This window comes from Nematostella vectensis, chromosome 12 (genome assembly GCF_932526225.1).
Source record: "Nematostella vectensis chromosome 12, jaNemVect1.1, whole genome shotgun sequence".
NCBI lineage: Eukaryota > Metazoa > Cnidaria > Anthozoa > Actiniaria > Edwardsiidae > Nematostella > Nematostella vectensis.
The window spans coordinates 10,563,517-10,580,915 of NC_064045.1; the positions used below are offsets into that span (position 1 = coordinate 10,563,517).

At 40.4% G+C, this 17,399-nt stretch overlaps 2 protein-coding genes and 1 long non-coding RNA gene across 10 annotated transcripts in view; 2 read left to right on the forward strand and 1 right to left on the reverse strand.

The window, feature by feature from the left end:
• LOC5501803 (WD repeat-containing protein on Y chromosome) overlaps positions 1 to 9,546 on the forward strand; it is a 22,581-nt gene extending 13,035 nt beyond the window's left edge. For 4 of the 6 annotated variants that reach the window (XM_048720035.1, XM_048720036.1, XM_048720038.1 and 1 more), the window contains 13 exons: positions 83 to 247; positions 1,025 to 1,174; positions 3,035 to 3,219; positions 3,311 to 3,370; positions 4,489 to 4,643; positions 5,074 to 5,231; positions 5,869 to 6,078; positions 6,441 to 6,490; positions 6,996 to 7,030; positions 7,573 to 7,666; positions 7,865 to 8,033; positions 8,172 to 8,324; positions 8,983 to 9,546. In XM_048720035.1, the coding sequence (XP_048575992.1) occupies positions 83 to 247; positions 1,025 to 1,174; positions 3,035 to 3,219; positions 3,311 to 3,370; positions 4,489 to 4,643; positions 5,074 to 5,231; positions 5,869 to 6,078; positions 6,441 to 6,490; positions 6,996 to 7,030; positions 7,573 to 7,666; positions 7,865 to 8,033; positions 8,172 to 8,324; positions 8,983 to 9,210 (1,812 nt within the window). In that variant the 3' untranslated portion in view covers positions 9,211 to 9,546. Of the gene's footprint in view, positions 1 to 82; positions 248 to 1,024; positions 1,175 to 3,034; positions 3,220 to 3,310; positions 3,371 to 4,488; positions 4,644 to 5,073; positions 5,232 to 5,868; positions 6,079 to 6,440; positions 6,491 to 6,995; positions 7,031 to 7,572; positions 7,667 to 7,864; positions 8,034 to 8,171; positions 8,325 to 8,982 lie in introns of those variants that run through there. The other 2 variants (XM_048720039.1, XM_048720040.1) reach the window with 2 other exon arrangements.
• Positions 9,509 to 16,036, reverse strand: LOC116607111. Of its 3 annotated transcripts, none has more exons than XM_048720043.1 (6): positions 15,783 to 16,036; positions 13,652 to 13,701; positions 13,120 to 13,185; positions 12,620 to 12,922; positions 11,710 to 12,147; positions 9,509 to 10,224 (listed from the first exon to the last, which is right to left on the reverse strand). In XM_048720043.1, the coding sequence occupies exons 2-6, from the start codon at positions 13,692 to 13,694 to the stop codon at positions 10,157 to 10,159; spliced, it is 918 nt and encodes a 305-aa protein (XP_048576000.1). In that variant the 5' UTR covers positions 13,695 to 13,701; positions 15,783 to 16,036; the 3' UTR covers positions 9,509 to 10,156. The 3 variants fall into 3 exon arrangements, with proteins under 3 accessions (XP_048576000.1, XP_048575999.1, XP_048575998.1); XM_048720042.1 differs by having other exon boundaries at positions 13,601 to 13,703; positions 15,784 to 16,030; XM_048720041.1 differs by having other exon boundaries at positions 13,601 to 13,701; positions 15,776 to 16,030.
• Positions 15,133 to 15,549, forward strand: LOC125557438. The gene is made up of 2 exons (XR_007305272.1): positions 15,133 to 15,250; positions 15,423 to 15,549. It is a non-coding gene; the product is annotated as an uncharacterized LOC125557438 (long non-coding RNA).
• Positions 16,037 to 17,399: the final 1,363 nt, after the last annotated feature.

Genomic DNA, 17,399 nt, shown 5'->3' on the forward strand with positions numbered 1-17,399 from the left:
ACGAGCTAATTTTTATCGAAACATATTTAGAATTGATCGCTAAGCAAAAGATCATTTTTTTGGTTTCGTTCGCCTTGCGCAGGTCATAACCGGATGTGAAGGCTCCGTCATCTCCTTTTGGGACATCGAAACCGGAAATAAATTCCTTCAGGTCCCAGAGGCTCACGGGACGGAGGAGATATCGTGCATGCATCTTGACCAGAAGGGAAGTCGCCTCATGACGGGCGACAGAAATGGCGCCATAAGGGTGAGAGGGTTTTGGCTTTCACCATCACCACCATCATCATCATCATCATCACTACGTCATCGCCATCATCATCATTAACACCATCATCATTATCATATCAACATCACCATCATCATCATCATTATCACCATCACCCATCACCATCATCATCATCATCATTATCAACATCAACATCAACATCATCATCATCATCATCATCATCATCATCATCATCATCATCATCATCATTATCAACATCATCAATACCATCATCAACAACACTAGTGTCATCGCCAGCTTTAACACCACCACCATCATCATCATCATCATCATTATCAACATCATCAATACCATCATCAACAACACTATTGTCTTCGCCAGCTTTAACACCATCACCGTCATAACCACAAACACCATTTTTTATCATCATTATCATTATCATTAATTACACAATTACCATATCCATCACCATCACCCTAGTCATGACCACCGGTATTTAGTATCATCTTCTCTACAGCCTGCTTTTAGCAAAGAGCTTTTGAAAAGCAAGCCGGCTCATGTCAAGTCATGTTTTACCCTTTGCGCTTGGTAAACAGGATATCATTGTTTTTAGAATCATATTTACTTCTTAGTTTGGGAGGCATTTTTTTTTCCATTTTCGTGGTTTTACGTTGTCTTGTAGTTTGTATTTATTGTTGCTGTAGCTGGCATCTTGCCTGGTATGGATTGTTCTTACTCCTCTTCGCATTTCCTGTACAATGCGTCTAACCCTTCCTTGCTCATAACCATTATTTTCAGGTCTGGAACGCAAACAACGGTCACTTATTAAATGAACTCGAGGCAGTAGAGGAACAGGAAGTGACAGGGATCACAGCTCTTCCGGCCAAGCACAAGATTCTCACTGTTGGCTGGAACCGCAAGATAGTGATATACTATGACGACAAGGAGGTAGGCAAGCAATATCACTAGATAGACACTGCATGATAGTAGTGATATACTATGACGGCAAGGAGGAACGCATGCAATATTACTAGATAGACATCGCATGATAGTAGTGATATACTATGACGACAAGGAGGAATGCATGCAATATCACTAGATAGACACCACATGATAGTAGTGATATACTATGACGACAAGGAGGAATGCATGCAATATCACTAGATAGACACCGCATGATAGTAGTGATATACTATGACATGACGACAAGGAGGAATGCATGCAATATCACTAGATAGACACCACATGATAGTAGTGATATACTATGACGACAAGGAGGAATGCATGCAATATCACTAGATAGACACCGCATGATAGTAGTGATATACTATGACATGACGACAAGGAGGAATGCATGCAATATCACTAGATAGACGTCGCATGATAGTAGTGATATACTATGACTACAAGGAGGAATGCATGAAATATCACTAGATAGACACCGCATGATAGTAGTGATATACTATGACGACAAGGAGGAATGCATGAAATATCACTAGATAGACATCGCATGATAGTAGTGATATACTATGACGACAAGGAGGAATGCATGCAATATCACTAGATAGACACCGCATGATAGTAGTGATATACTATGACTACAAGGAGGAATGCATGCAATATCACTAGATAGACACCGCATGATAGTAGTGATATACTATGACGACAAGGAGGAATGCATGAAATATTACTAGATGGACACCGCATGATAGTAGTGATATACTATGACATGACGACAAGGAGGAATGCATGCAATATCACTAGATAGACACCGCATGATAGTAGTGATATACTATGACGACAAGGAGGAATGCATTCAATATCACTAGATAGACACCGCATGATAGTAGTGATATACTATGACGACAAGGAGGAATGCATGCAATATTACTAGATAGACACCGCATGATAGTAGTGATATACTATGACGACAAGGAGAAATGCATGCAATATCACTAGATAGACATCGCATGATAGTAGTGATATACTATGACATGACGACAAGGAGGAATGCATGCAATATTACTCGATAGACACCGCATGATAGTAGTGATATACTATGACGACAAGGAGGAATGCATGCAATATCACTAGATAGACATCGCATGATAGTAGTGATATACTATGACGACAAGGAGGAATGCATGAAATATCACTAGATAGACATCGCATGATAGTAGTGATATACTATGACGACAAGGAGGAATGCATGCAATATCACTAGATAGACATCGCATGATAGTAGTGATATACTATGACATGACGACAAGGAGGTAGGCAAGCAATATTACTCGATAGACACCGCATGATAGTAGTGATATACTATGACATGACGACAAGGATGAATGCATGCAATATCACTAGATAGACACCGCATGATAGTAGTGATATACTATGACGACAAGGAGGAATGCATGAAATATCACTAGATGGACATCGCATGATAGTAGTGATATACTATGACGACAAGGAGGAATGCATGAAATATCACTAGATAGACATCGCATGATAGTAGTGATATACTATGACGACAAGGAGGAATGCATGAAATATCACTAGATAGACACCGCATGATAGTAGTGATATACTATGACGACAAGGAGGAACGCATGCAATATCACTAGATAGACATCGCATGATAGTAGTGATTTACTAATATGTACGCGCCCGTATATGGATATCGATAGACACCGTAAGAATGTTATATGGAAAATCATATACAATGCCCGTAAATAAGGAGATAGGGTTAGCATGATAGTGATATACTATGAGAACTTCAGTGACGACCACCATCTCCCATACTTGCAGACGTTTGTTATTCGGCCCGATGTGGGTTGGAAAGGAGGCCAGGTTCATCAGGACGACATCCTCGCCTCAGCCTACTGTTCGCCTAATCTTCTGGCCACGGGCAGCTTTGACGGGGACATCATACTGTGGAACCTGGATCGAGAGAAAATGATTCGAATACTGAAAAAGGGATCTCGAAGCTTATTGTAAGTATACCTTAGGATGTGACATCATGATCGTTTAATTGTCTGCTTTTCGTATACTCATTGTGATTCTTCTATTTGCGTTTTTTTCCAGTAAGTCTAGAATAGAGAAGCTTGGCATGTTGGCATCTATAAAAGAAAAACAGAAGCTGAGGTGAGCCTAGCACTGGAGCACTGGAGCGTTTCTGGGTGGGCCAGAAAATAGGAACATTGATTTGTAGTATCCCTTCTAAACGATCCAAATGACTTTTAGTAAAACGGCTACGAAACTGTGGTTTGGTAGATTCTTGTTGGCTGATGACTTTGTTTTGCACAGACTTAGTTAAAGTTCTTAAAACCTTTCACTTATATCAATCTAGCCAAAACAAAGCATAGATAAACTTTCAAATTCTGAAAAGGGAATTGAATTTGATTGAAATTTGAATTTTCTACAGATCTTTGAAAATTTTTCTGGCCGCGCGAAAGGAGATTGAATCGAGTTTTGGCGGGAAAATCTGAAACAACGTATTTTCCTTAAATGCGTTAAATTCAGAGACGGCAATACCACAAAATATTGGCGAATTGTTTTCTATTGCAATACTACCCACAATGAAGCGAAGAATAATTTAAAGTCGAGAATTGTATGTGAAAAAAGAAAATATTTCTTTTGTTGTAGGTTTCAAAAACAGCGCGCGCTCGTGAGAATGTCGCCATTCTTGATTGCGCATGCAGCGTGCGCGCACAATGCAAAAAACAATTCAAAGACTAAAAAATATCTACTAAATTTTGCAGATTTGTTCCCTGAAGTTTAATAATTATTTGACTACCATGTTGAGATATAAAGATGACGGTAAAAGTTGTAACCACACAACGTTCTCCAGCAATAACTAAGAAGACATGAAGACGGGAACCGGTTTAGCGCGCGCATATGTTTTCTCATGTAATTTGGTTGACATCTCGATCTGCGTCACAAATGACTGGACCCCGGGCCTTTCAGTTCACGGCCTTTTTCCCGAAATACCACAATATTACAGATTTTGAGTTATTCGCGCGAACGAGTGTTTTATAGGGTCCATAAGAACCAAATACCATTTGTACCATTTAATACCATTTCCCAGTGACTTAGTAAGGAGAATTTTTGAAATAATCATATGCCCCTTTTGCAGGCGAAGAGAAACTAAAGCTGGCAATGCTGATTTCGACAAATATCTTTATGTAAACTCTCCCAATTACCTTGATGTTAAGTGACATAGTAAGGAGAATACTCAAGTTAATCAAGTTGCTCTTTTGCAGGCGAAAAGAAACTAAAGGCGGATGCTTGCCGGTCGACACCCTATTATTCCTCAGCTCCAGAGCGCAGTGGAAGACGCAAGACTCGGCCATTCTCGTATCTTCCGAGAGCGGCTCCCTGGAGTTCTGGTGTTTATATGGTGCTGCAAGACCAATGGGTGAGAAAAAAAGACATCAAGGAACACATTTATATTGTAGAGTTTTATTTTTTTCGATGGACCCATGTCTCACTGCGGTTCGATAGAATAGACCGCTCAGCATATAAAATGTATCACCACGAATGGAGGGGGTGGGTGGGTGGGGATTACAAATAGTTTATGGAAGAGTCTGCCATGTAGGGGGAGATGAATTGAGCCACCAAGCAACCCCCTCCCCCCCCGCCCCATGTCCGATTCAATGATTTTTTTTTTGCGACGATTTTGTTACCTGTACTGTAGGCTTTGATAGTTTTTCCGGCACAAAAAACGCGAAAGCACGAAGTTCGCATATCACGGCCGTTATCTTTTGAAATCATAGTGATGTAGACTGTGATGTTTACTGTGAGAGTATGTGGCAGTATATTGTTGATGCCTCCTTTTTGATTCCCAGGCATGTTTTACGCGGCGAGCGAGGACAGCGCGTCCGTGCTTGCCCTAGCAACCGATCCTAGCAACGACATTCTTGTGAGTGGCGACTCCGCTGGCCGGATCTCTGTGTGGGACATCACATCTTACTGCATATCGCGGGCGGAGTCTATCATCGCTCAGGTGAATAAACTCGATACTCGTGTCACGTGATAACCCCGCGTTAAAAAGTATGATTTATAACAGATTGTTATTAGAATAATATTAATAATATTTATAAAATGAAATTAAGAACATTTATAAAACATTAAAAAGATTTATAAAATGATTGAGATAGTACGCGCGCTCCGATTGGCCTCATGGATCATGTGATGACAATTAATGTAAGAGAATTTGTTCATTATCTGTCAACAAACCTGTTAAATTATTTTTTGGGAAAGAACATTTCCCAGTTAAAAAAACAACACAGCCCTAGGGCTCTTAGAAGAGAGGTAAACCAAAAAGGATATCACAATAATCTATTAGAACAAAGCACTAGTGATTATATGGGAACTAATACTCCATTCATACTTATTTTATTCGTCGAATCTAAATACCTAAAGAGTCAGTTGCATTGCAACAACGATGCGATGGTCCCGGTAACAGTAAAATAAATGGAAAATAATAACGATTTTTAAATCGTTAAAACGATATTCTCTTTAAAGATTCGTTGTTTTTATCCCTGCCCCTATCGTTATGTCAAATGGGACTCTACACTGTTCCTCTTTGAATGGCGGAAACTGCTAATAGCGTTGATAATTCACTTTCTTTCTCTCGGTAGGTTTGGTCGACTACACAGCGCATGTCAAGTACGGACGATTCCCCCGAGGGATCTCCCCCTTGCGTAATAAAATGGCACGCCCATGGGGGTGCTGTGGTGAGCCTGGAGGTCGTGTCACGTGATGAGAAATTGTTCCTAGTCTCCTCCTCGGTCGACTGCACGGCACGGTTGTGGACCCTTGATGGCAAGTACGTCGGCATGTTCGGCCAGGTACGTCACGTCGACGTCATTTCCGGTCGATGACGTAAATGCTATTTCCGGTTGACCACATTTGCATAATTTCGGGTTTAGTATGACGACATATCGGATTGAAGTTATATTTGTTTGATAAAGAATTGATTGAACAAGGGTACTCACTTGCGCTATTTTAAGGAGTGTCGGCCAGTCACTACTTTGTTTTTATTTTGTTATGAAAATACAAGGGTCTCTTTGCATGAGAACTTTAAAATCGCCATCCACAATTATGTTCACGTCTCCATTTTATTTCTTCCGCTTCCTCCACAGAAAATAATATACCTTGAATGAGCTCTTTAGTAAGTGGTTGCTCATCTCTGCTCTTTTTTCTTCTTCAGCAAACTGTGTGGGATATTGACGACACTTCGACTTACAGATACGCCGAATGGTAAAGGAAAATATAGTATTAACTTATTTATAACAAAATGCCCCCCCCTTCCCCCAAAGGGTTTGCATAAATTGGTTTATAATTTCAGGCGCGTACACAGGGGGGGGGGGGGGGTGGGGGTCGCAGGGTCCGCGCCCACCCCACCCCTCTTGGCCGCCAAAATGTGGGTCATTTCTTATTAAGGAATCTTTAAATACTATGCTTTTTCCATATGATACCTATGACTACGCACCCCCGTCAGCCATTTCTGGGTACGCGCCTGAATTTGTTTTTACTTTTGTTGCGTCTTGATTGACTAGAGGCTTTTCAAATCTAGAGGCTTTTTCGCTTCACGCTATTCCTTTCACACAAATACGTTAGATTCCGTTTTGGAAGAGACCTGATTTGCCCCAGACGAAGGATTAGATTGCTGGTTCTTGCGACTGCTTGGTGTTACAACCAAACACTATCTAATTGTACGGTACGATAGTATGTAAGAATTGTCATTGGTGGTTTTCTATTCCAGTGAACCATGGGATGAAAGCGAAATGGCTGATCTCGGTAAGAATATGTTTTGTGACATATAATGAAATATGAATTTTATAAATACAATAATAAATATACAAAATATTTGATAAAAAATATATAATAATAAATATGGAAAAATATAAATCTTCTGCCGACAGAGCAAAAAAAATGGCATGAAATTTTCCAAATCTCAATATATAGGCTCAAGATTCCGCATACAAGAAGTTTCTCTGACCAAAAGCGCAATTCCAAATTTTAAGTAAATTTAGAAGATAAGAAATTTAGATATTAGCGAGAAAAGTTGGCTTAATTTTTGATCAGAGCCCGACTTCTCCCTAAAAACAAGGAGAATTTATACTTTGAACATTTGAAAATTGCACTTCAAGCCTCATATCTCGAAGACGAATCCACTAGAAAAAAAAAACACTTTTGATATGTTGGTTTACATAACATAAGGAACTTCTATGCAAAAATTCAAGCTTACCGAAGTTTACCAAACCTTATATAGGGAAAACTTGCCATTTTTTGGCTCTGTCTCTTCTGCCGGTTAGTTTGACTTGGTGATTCCTTATCAGAGAGGTCTGCTAGCGCCTCACCAGAACGAGGCAAGCACGATGACGTCACAACAGAACACCATATAAGGACGCCAAGCCCTATGCAAGAAGACAGGTGAAAAGTGCGCTAGAATATTGATGTACAACAGCTAGTACATCAGTGTGCTAGTAAATCAGTGTGCTAGGATAACTATGTAAATAACACTTGCTACTCTATATTTTTCAATGCAGACGCATGTAGCCAGAATTTTTTTATCAAATACGCGAAGATTGTACGTTGTTCCTTTCGTCAGCTAAATTTGTTTTTTCACAGACAGAGTCCCAGTCCTAACGAAGAAGGCGAACCGCGCGAAAGTTTATTACCGAAACTCAATTCAGGGAGCCCGGAGACGAGTAGAAAAGACTCTTGGAGGACTGGGGACTACTATAGATCAACGACCAGCTTAGTGTTGAACAGATCATCTAAGAACCCGGATGCTTGGGTAAGGACATCATCTGCTACGTTCATGGTGACAATTTAAAGAATGTCGACCAATCTGTCGACTTCTGTTGTTATTCATATTGATGGTGATGGATGATGGTGATGAGTATAATGATGATGATATCTCATTTGTCCCTAGTCTATTCTGGGGCATAAATACAACGATGACTTTCGCCAGCGGATGCAGACCCGTCAATCACGGAGAGATCACCATGGACACGTTGACCGGGCGCTGACAAACGGGGCGGGGCTTGGAAACAAGTGCTCGCCTTTTCAAGCCCTTCACATACCCGTGAGTAGACTAACTTCTGCTTCAAATCGCAGGCCCGTAGACGTTGGAGGGGGCGCTAGCCTTTTCCTACTTTCCCGTGGAATATACATTACGAGCACGTAGCTGTGTGCATTTGTGCGGTGGGGTGAGGCGATGAGCATTTTATATACACCTATTTCAATAAACGTTGTCAGTGCAATTGGCAAATGGCAGTTCTTAGACCAATAACTGCTTATGAGTATAATTACTTGTAGATAAAGATGATAATTAATATAATCGCAATAATTATTCACATTTTCCCTCATTAAGTTTAAAGTTGACGAGTTCCATGGTATTTTTTTATCAAAATACTGCCATTTGATAGCCGTCATTTTGACGTTTGCACTGACGTTATTTGAATTAGGTGTATTTAATTTCGCATTTTGTAATGCCTTTCGGCCAAGACTTACTTGTTTTCTATTTCGTTACTGACTCATTACCATCAGGCGTGTTTTATTTTTACCGGCGTGGCCTGGGCCACCCATTATCGGCGCAGCTGATTGGCCCGTCGGCGTGGGCGTGGTTTATGAGAGCAAATTGATAATTCTAAATCGAAAGATGAAACTTATTTTTGGGATTGTATATTCTGTAATTTTATCCGTAAAAACTGAAGGAGATGCTGATTTCTTTCCATTGATAGAATACACAGGAGTTTACACTACCCGCAGATCTGCCTGTCACACGACGCATGCTCCAGAAATCCCAGAAAGCACACGCTGAGCCATTCTGGGGTGCCAGTGGGCTCAACCAAGGCTCGTTACCAGCCCTCCCGGCCATCCGTCGCTCTGACAGTTTCATGACAGTAGCATCCGTGAACAGAGATTCTAGGTCGCAAATGCACAGCTCGGACACTTCTCAATTCTCGTAAATTGCGGAGCAATGACATAGCAGGGTTCGATTTAGAGAGGTTATAGTTGACATTTTTATGTATATATAGAATGTTTAGAATTTTATTGAAACTGTGCCCAATTTAATAAGGTCAACCTCTTGCCGCGCTGTAAATTTCCGGTCACCGTCCCACAATCCATCGTGGGTTATGTTATCTATGGTTATTTCGTCTCCATAGACGAAAGGCACAAATTAATAACTGTAAAATATGTAAGATAGAGTATTCTATTGTTATTTATGCTAATTTATATTTCTATAAAGAAGAGTATGAAACATCATTGAATAAATAAAATTTAATAAAATCTTTGATACAAAATGGTGCATTAGATGCTGCATAATAAAAGTTGAGGCACACACTAACCTCTCATACATATTTACAAGGTCCTTCGTGAGTTTTTCGTGCCCCACTGTTTACTCGAACAACCCACAATTAATAGAGGAGAAAGAAGCTGAAGGCAGGGCCATAGTAGGGGGCACTGGGGGCACGTGTCCCCCCCCCAATATTTTAAAAAGTTACTAGTAAATGACGAGTAGGGGCGTGGTTGTGCCCCCAATAATTTATTAATATTTCTGTATTGGGGCCCCCCCTCCCCATATTGCTACGGCCCTGGAAGGACACCACGCTGGTTCTCTTGGTCATCTGCCTACTATACAGGGCCGTAGCAGGGGTTGGGGCACTGGTGGCACGTGCCCCTAATATTTTCTTAATGTTTCTGTATTGTCCCCTCCCCCATATTTCGAGGCATGTTACGGCCCTGGAAATGACGAGTAGGGGCGTGGTTGTGCTCCCCCCAATATTTTCTTAATGTTTCTGTATTGTGCCCCCCCAATTCTTACGTGGCCCTCTACGGCTCTGCTGTATCACTCTCAAAGTCTGTCTTAATTGTGTCTTGTGGCCACAGTAGCATCGCGCTATGAAATTCACCCTAACTTAGTCCTAGCAGTTCCATGAGGCTTTGAGTTACTTTTGTCAATACGCTGGAGGTTGCGTGCCCTGAAAAAAAAAATATATATTTTACAAATACATTATATCACAAAGATGTTATTCCCAAAATATTGGTCAATCGATCACTTTATAAATACAGGTAAGGTGCTACTCGCGCTCTTATTGATTGATTAGCATGCTACATGCGCTCTCATTGGTTGATTAGCGTACTACGCGCGCCCTTATTGGTCGATTGTCGTACATTTCCCCCGCGGCCCGCCAAAACACATATGCTACCTGGAATAGCAACGGTGTTGCGTTTTTTCACTCTTGCTACTAGGCATTATTTGTTTTTTTGTTTCACCCGCGTTAAAACGGTGAGCCTGTGCTCGGTACTTCACTTTATTCCTTTAGAATTCTTCATTGCTCTCGGGAGTTCCTTTATCTTTATGGACTCGACCGAAAAGTTGAGAACAAGGCTGAGAACAGGGTTGAGCAAATGGGAGCAAGGGTGAGCAAGGAATATGAAATTGACCGAAAACTCAGAGCGGGGCTGAGCAAGGAACATGGACTTGAACGAAAAACTGAGAACAGGGTTAAGCAAATGGGAGCAAGGGTGAGCAAGGAATATGAAATTGTAACTGGTTAACAGTGAAAAAAAAAACAAGTACCAAGTAGTGTTGCTACAGTAATGTAGTCGGTGATGTCGTCGTCATGTGTAAAACACTACCTTGGTCTACATTGCTGCCTTTAGCCTTTGTTCTTCTTTGTCCAGTCACGCACGTGCATACGACATTTTTTGTGCCCAGAACAACAAAATCAAGCTACATTGAAATGCACGCAATCAAAGATGTTTTGTGTTCTTAGTTTTAAGAAAATGCAGTGATTAAATCCCCGTTCTCAGTTTTCTGTCACGTCCATATTTCACGCTCACCCTTGCTCACCCCCGTTCTTAGTTTTCGGCCAAAGCCTTATTCCTTGCTCCCTTTACGGATATCTTTTAATACAGATATAACGTTTACTACCACATTCAAGATTGAGAATATGATAAAAAAAAATTTCGGGTATTCCTTGGTGTTACGGAGAGTTTTGTTTTTGGTGCTCAAGAACATTGTCTCGTTCTAAGGTCTTTGTTTTTGGCTTTTGTTCCATTGTGTTTTTGGTGCTGGTGCTCCTTAACAACAAGAAACTACCAAAATTCCTAAAGCAATGAAGAATTCCAAAGGAATAAAGTGAAATATCGAGCACAGGCTTATTGGTTACACATACAAACAATAATTACGCAAAAGACAAGACTAAAATACAAACACAAAAAGACAAAAATTCGTGCTTATCCTTACTCCTGGGAGCAAGAGTAAAAAATCGCAACCCCCTTCCTATTCCTATTTAACCCTCGTTAAATAAAGTTTATTGTTATTCCAGGCATGGTATAACGAAACACCTGTGAAGAAAAACTCTCATAACGCTGTTTGTGGAACGCTTGATGGACGAAAAGCGAAGCTAGGATGTAAAGGTCTTTAACTGAGTTATTTTGAACACACAATGCAGTGTTACCTTGTGATGGTTTAGGCTGAATGAGGTCACAACGATCTGACCAGATTTGTTTTGGTTCCTCGTTAATAACGTTGCCTTGTTGATGAATGATATAACCATCCGGTGAATTGTTCTCAGGGCTATTTTGTTGAATTTCAATGAGGCGGTTTTCTTGGTTTCTATCGAAGCTCCCGCCTCTGTAGTGTTGCGTGACGTGTTGCGTGACGTGTTGCGTGATGTCCGCACCTCTCAATGACATCTCGACAACTTGAGTTTGTTGTGTGACTTCTTGCGCCACTATTGATGTCACGGTTTCTTGAGTTTGTTCAGAGACATCTTGTACTCCAATCGATGTCATGCTCTCCGCACCCAGTTGCGTGACTTCCTGTACAGGTGTTTTCGCCATCTCTTGCACTCCCTTATTCGAAGTCATGTTAAAAGCAGAGTATACGCTGCTCTCTAATAAACAGCAAAGATATCGTATTTCAATCTGAATTCTTAGGAAGCGTTTATAAACTTCTGGGTGCAAAAAGAGAAGCAAAACAAGTAGGTGCCCCTCCCCTCCCACTCTGAAATGGCTTTTTGCTGCGCTGATCAGTGCTGATTTATTTTTAAAATACTCTGTTAGCCAAAAAAGCCATGAGAAGTAAAATAAAGTAATAAGTAGTAGTTCTCAAGATGAAAATAAAAGTTGGCCCTGAAAATATGTAAACAATACATTATTCACACTCTGTCTGCCTTTGCTTCTGGGATGCCCGGACACCAAAAAGTTCATTCACTATTTCATTCATAGAGTTTTGTTTGCAAAGGGGGTGGGTGTGGCGTTGGTTGTAGGGGGAGGGTTGTGGTGTGGGGGTGTGCGCACAAGTTCAGGCGCAAAGCAAGAAAGGGTTGTACACTCGCTCCCCCTTGCTATGCACCTGAACTTTACCTTGTAATGGCTTCGAAGTGCGCTCATTCTCCGTATACCCCGCCTCTGCCAGCATCTCCACTGCGTCTAGCCTCTCTATCGACCTCAGCGCCATCACGACTTTCCTCAGCGTAACTCCTCTCTCGCACATCAGCTGGAAGGCCTCTTCCACAGCCTCGACTCCAAAGCAATCTATCTGAGTCATTTGCTCATACGTAATACCCGGAAATACCGCTGAGAGAAGCCCCTTCCAACTGAAGTTCACACGGAGCATATTTTGCAAGCGTTGGGCTATTGTTGATGGTAGGTCTTTGAAGTATTGGTCTACAGATATCAACAAAGCGCAGATATTAGAATATGCTTATTACCCTTGGAATAAGAAAAGTGCCAAAAATTATCACTTTTGTTTTTAATATAAAACATGTTTTACAAGCGTTGGGTAGCGATGAGGGTAGGTACTTCTGGTCTGCAGATATCAATAAGTGCAAAACCATGAAAGGTGGTTTTGTTATCTTGCTTACTTGGTGTAATTTTTCTTTCGTTCGAGGATGGAAAATATTCTCTTGGTCGCGATGTACTGGAAACACCTATAAAAGAGAAAAAAGGTAAAATGGCAACGAGACATTATCATAAGTATAGTATGGTATGGTATAGTATGGTATGGTATAATTTAACATAATGTATGGTATGGTATAATATAACTTAATGTATATTATATAACATATGATATAATAATATATTATATATATATATATATATAGTTTAATATAGTATTATAACCCTCGGAGATCCACAGCCGAGTGTAAATACCACTTAGGAATTCACAGTTGCGCAGTTATAGATATTATAACCTTGGGAAGAGTCTGATATGTGCAGACTCCTTCTAGTTTTGCTTCTAGTTTCGCCCCATGTAAGGAGTTCACTGTTGCGCAGTTATAGATATCATAACCTTGGGAGGAGTCTGATATGTTCGACTAGTTTAAGATTGTTGACATGACTTACCACGTGATAGTGTCACATTTATGCACGCGCCATTTCCCATAGCAACCGTACCTCCGTTATTGACAACACTGTAAGTATCGCCTCTTGTTCCCATGGTTTCGCTGAAAATAAAATCAACGTGTAAATTCTCAAATTACTCTTGTTCCCATGGTTTCGCTGAAAATAAAATCAACGTGTAAATTCTCAAATTACAGAGACAGTGAGGGGCAGTCACTCCCGTGAGGTTCGCTTGCTCGACACGATCGTTTTTTTTTTGTGATAATGTTGCAACAAGGCCATTTTTCTTGACTATTACGAACAAAAGAAATTGCAGGATGGCAGAAATATGATACACAGTGCAATTTTTCTAGCAGTTGCAAAAATTGCAAAAAGGAAAAATAGCTTGTGTAAAATGGTCTTTATGTACTTGTCAATTGAAACCCCTACTCGTATGGTCCCGGGGAAGGGTGGGGGGACTTCGATCCTGTATAAAACTAAGAAAATCCCCCACCCCCACGGGACAAAACTGCAGTCAAATGCCCTTGCACACAGGATGCAAACTATAAACTACCTGACAACAAGTCATCTGAAATAAGCATCTATCAAAGCCAGTACACTTCAGAGAGAGGACATTTGTACCAATTACTATGAAGATAACAGTTATTAAAAAAAAAAAAACCTCCCCACCCTCTGTGTGTGGACAAGTCTAAGATTAAAACACTGTCAACTCACTCACCCCTTCTGGACAGGTTCTCGTACAAAAGTGCTCTGAAACCCTACGTTAACCCACACTTCACCGGGACCATGGGGGTGGGGGTTTCAAGTGACTAGTGCAAGCAGATTAGCAAAGCCTTGTCTCCAGGCTCTAGCGCCGCCTAGCGTTACGAGTCTCGTCCGTCTAGAACGGTTATACTATGACCAAACATTAACGAGTCGCTTCAATGTGGCGGGCTACAATTTTTTGGCAAAACCAAAACATTCAATCTCTAAATTTCTCTTAGGCTAAGTTTACATTTCGTATCCATGAGCTGTATCTAAAGAAATGCATTCAAATGAAGATGAAACAATCGACTTAATTTATTTGCAAGCATTTGTATTGAATACGGCTTATGGATAGCCTCCTACGCGCCGCTCTTTTTGACCACGATTCCATGGAATTTTGATGTTTTACCTTATTAGAAAAGCCTACCTCAAATGCTGTTTCATTAAAAAACATGATAAACTGTAAAGCAAGGATTATTATAATCTCCTCCCTCCGTGCGAGATTGATTCCTTGGTTTTTAGGAATTCCTAGGTATTGGACAGGCATTGAACTCGAACACGAGTTTTATGAGGTGTACTTTTTTTTCAGAATTAGTACTACATTGAAAAGAAAGATACGAAGGGTGATAATTTGTTTTAAAATCTTAGATCTGATTTAGACATAATATATATTGTTTCTAATAGAAATGCTACTTGAGATTATAAGAAAAGAAGTCCCGCTTTGCGGATAGAAGACCGTGAAATGAAAATGTACCGGGCGTCCTTTGCTTTAGTGGCCGAGAGGGGCTTGGGCCCAAGGCGCAACCATTATCATAACCTCCAAACGGATAGCCGTTTCCTCCCGTCTTTTCTACGCGAAATTCACCTATTTTAAGGACTTGATGAGCAGAACATGGATTGCAGTGAAAGGTTAATATGCAATGGGCTTTATAATGTAATAGGATCAATAATAAATGTGATTTCTGCGAACAACTTTAGCATAGAATCATCGTGAGCGGACTTTTCGAACTAGATGTGTTTTGTGATTCTTTTCTTTTCAACACTACTACCTTCATATGTGTTTCTCTTAATATCTTTGCAGGACATTATGATAGATATAGCAAAATGTGCCCGAGTTGTAAAGCCAGAAAAAAAAAAGAGAAATTTGAGGTACAAGGAACGTATCAATGCGTGAATAACAAGAATCGAATAAAAACTTTTCAAACTGATACACAAATTCACTGCTTACATATAAAGTTTCTATGGTTTTTAAACAGTTGCTTGAAGCACAACATTCTACAAAAAACGCTTTACTCGTCCCCTCTCAGCAGAACAGCCGAATTCCGAGCTACGAACAAGCAACCGTTGCCTGGGCTACCTGTGATCTTATGTACTTGCTATAATAACACAAATAAATTATACGAATGAAGTAGACACAAGTGGATATTTTCTAACCTCTCACCTTTTTTCTTGCTTTAATTCTTTCGTGTTTTCAAGGAACTGTGCTCTTCTTCATAATATTTGCTTCAAGTCACAGTTATTGTATACATAAGTACGAGTCAAGGGCAAAAAATAAACGCAATCTGATTGGCTACAAAGATAGCTTCGTCTCATGTCATTGTAGGGGAAGTCCCTACATGTTCAAGCTGTTCAAGATACGTCGTATGTAAAACATTTCGGTTTTCTACAAGAAGTCTTTCACATCATTTCACCTTCCCCCACTACTTCCAAAACAACTTTTGCTCACGCGCGTGAAACCGAGCGTAAGATGGCGAAGTTTGTTTATATCCACGGCTTCAAGCGCGCACCCCAAAGAGTTGTGGGAAATAGAGACAAGGCCAAGAGAGCACAAGATATCTCTGTTGTTCCCATTTAATTCTTCTAAAAAAATAAAAAGGATGTTGAATTACTTCCTTTGTTTTATTTAAAAAAATAAATTCAAATTAATATTATCCAACACACTCGTTCCCAAGAGTATTGTGTTTTCAGGGCCGTAGCAGGGGGTGGGGCACTGGGGGCACGTGCCCCCCAATTTGAAAAATTATAATGAAATGACCAGTAGGGGCGTGGCTGTGCCATTTTCTTAATGTTTCTGTATTGTGCCCCCCCCCACCGCAAATATTTCGAGGCCTGCTACAGCCCTGGTTTTTAGTAGTGAATTTCTTGTATATTTTTGTTTTGCCGACTAGACCTCGCTCCATAGCTGTCAACTCACCCACATTAGGCGGGTGTCACAAGAATTTGGACCTCATAACAAGCCTAATTTTTGTGAGAATGTTCATACATTCTCTCAGGGGCTCATACCAAGAGACCATGATGTAAGAGAACGAATCCCCCGTATTAGGGTATGTTCCAATGATGACGTCCGTAAAAACTATTTCTAAAACAAGCAGTTATTTTTAGATACGTCTCTGATTGATTAGCGCTCACGTTTCCTAGCAACAAGAGTCTTACGCGCGATCACATCTTGAGCGATGTGAACCGGCAAAGGATGTTTCGGAAATCTTTTTGACCGAAAATACCTTCCTTTTTTGCGAATGCTGTAAAAATGATCTTCCATAGAGTACGCTGTTGCCAATCAACCGTTTCTGGGACATTGAAATGCATAAAGTGCGTGATTTTAGGCTCTGGGATCAACTTCCCCAGTAAAAGTTTTCACTGCTGATTCGCAAATTTCTTACTTATAACACAACAATCAATCATAAATCTGTGTTTACAAAACACAATTCTCTTCCAATTCCCTTTTAATGAAAAAGATACATCCAGAACTTAATACCATTATATTCACACCGATATTACAAATAAAAGATTTCAAGTCTTTATAATGAAGTAGATCTTATTCCAGTGACAAGGGTGATCATGAGCCTTGAAGAGCAGCTAAAAGGGTAAAAACAGGTAGCGAACGAAGTAAAGAAGTGCAGAGGGAAAAAATTTGGTGTGAAATTGTACTAGCTCGTGGTGTAGGGATGCTATGATTGACAAGCTCGCGAAATTTGAAAAAAGCTTTCTTGGACGTTATCATGGGCCGCGGGGATTCGTTCTCTTATATCATGGTCTCTTGCTCATACTTATGAGCCCC

Excerpts from the sequence above, each read along its gene's own strand:
- LOC116607111 (XM_048720042.1), bottom strand. The coding sequence starts at position 13,694 with ATGGGAACAAGAGGCGATACTTACAGTGTTGTCAATAACGGAGGTACG. Across the intron at positions 12,148-12,619 it reads CACTTCGAAGCCATTACAAG|AGAGCAGCGTATACTCTGCT; the intron begins GTAAAGTTCAGG and ends GCTGTTTATTAG. Across the intron at positions 10,225-11,709 it reads TCAGCCTAAACCATCACAAG|GGCACGCAACCTCCAGCGTA; the intron begins GTAACACTGCAT and ends TTTTTTTTTCAG.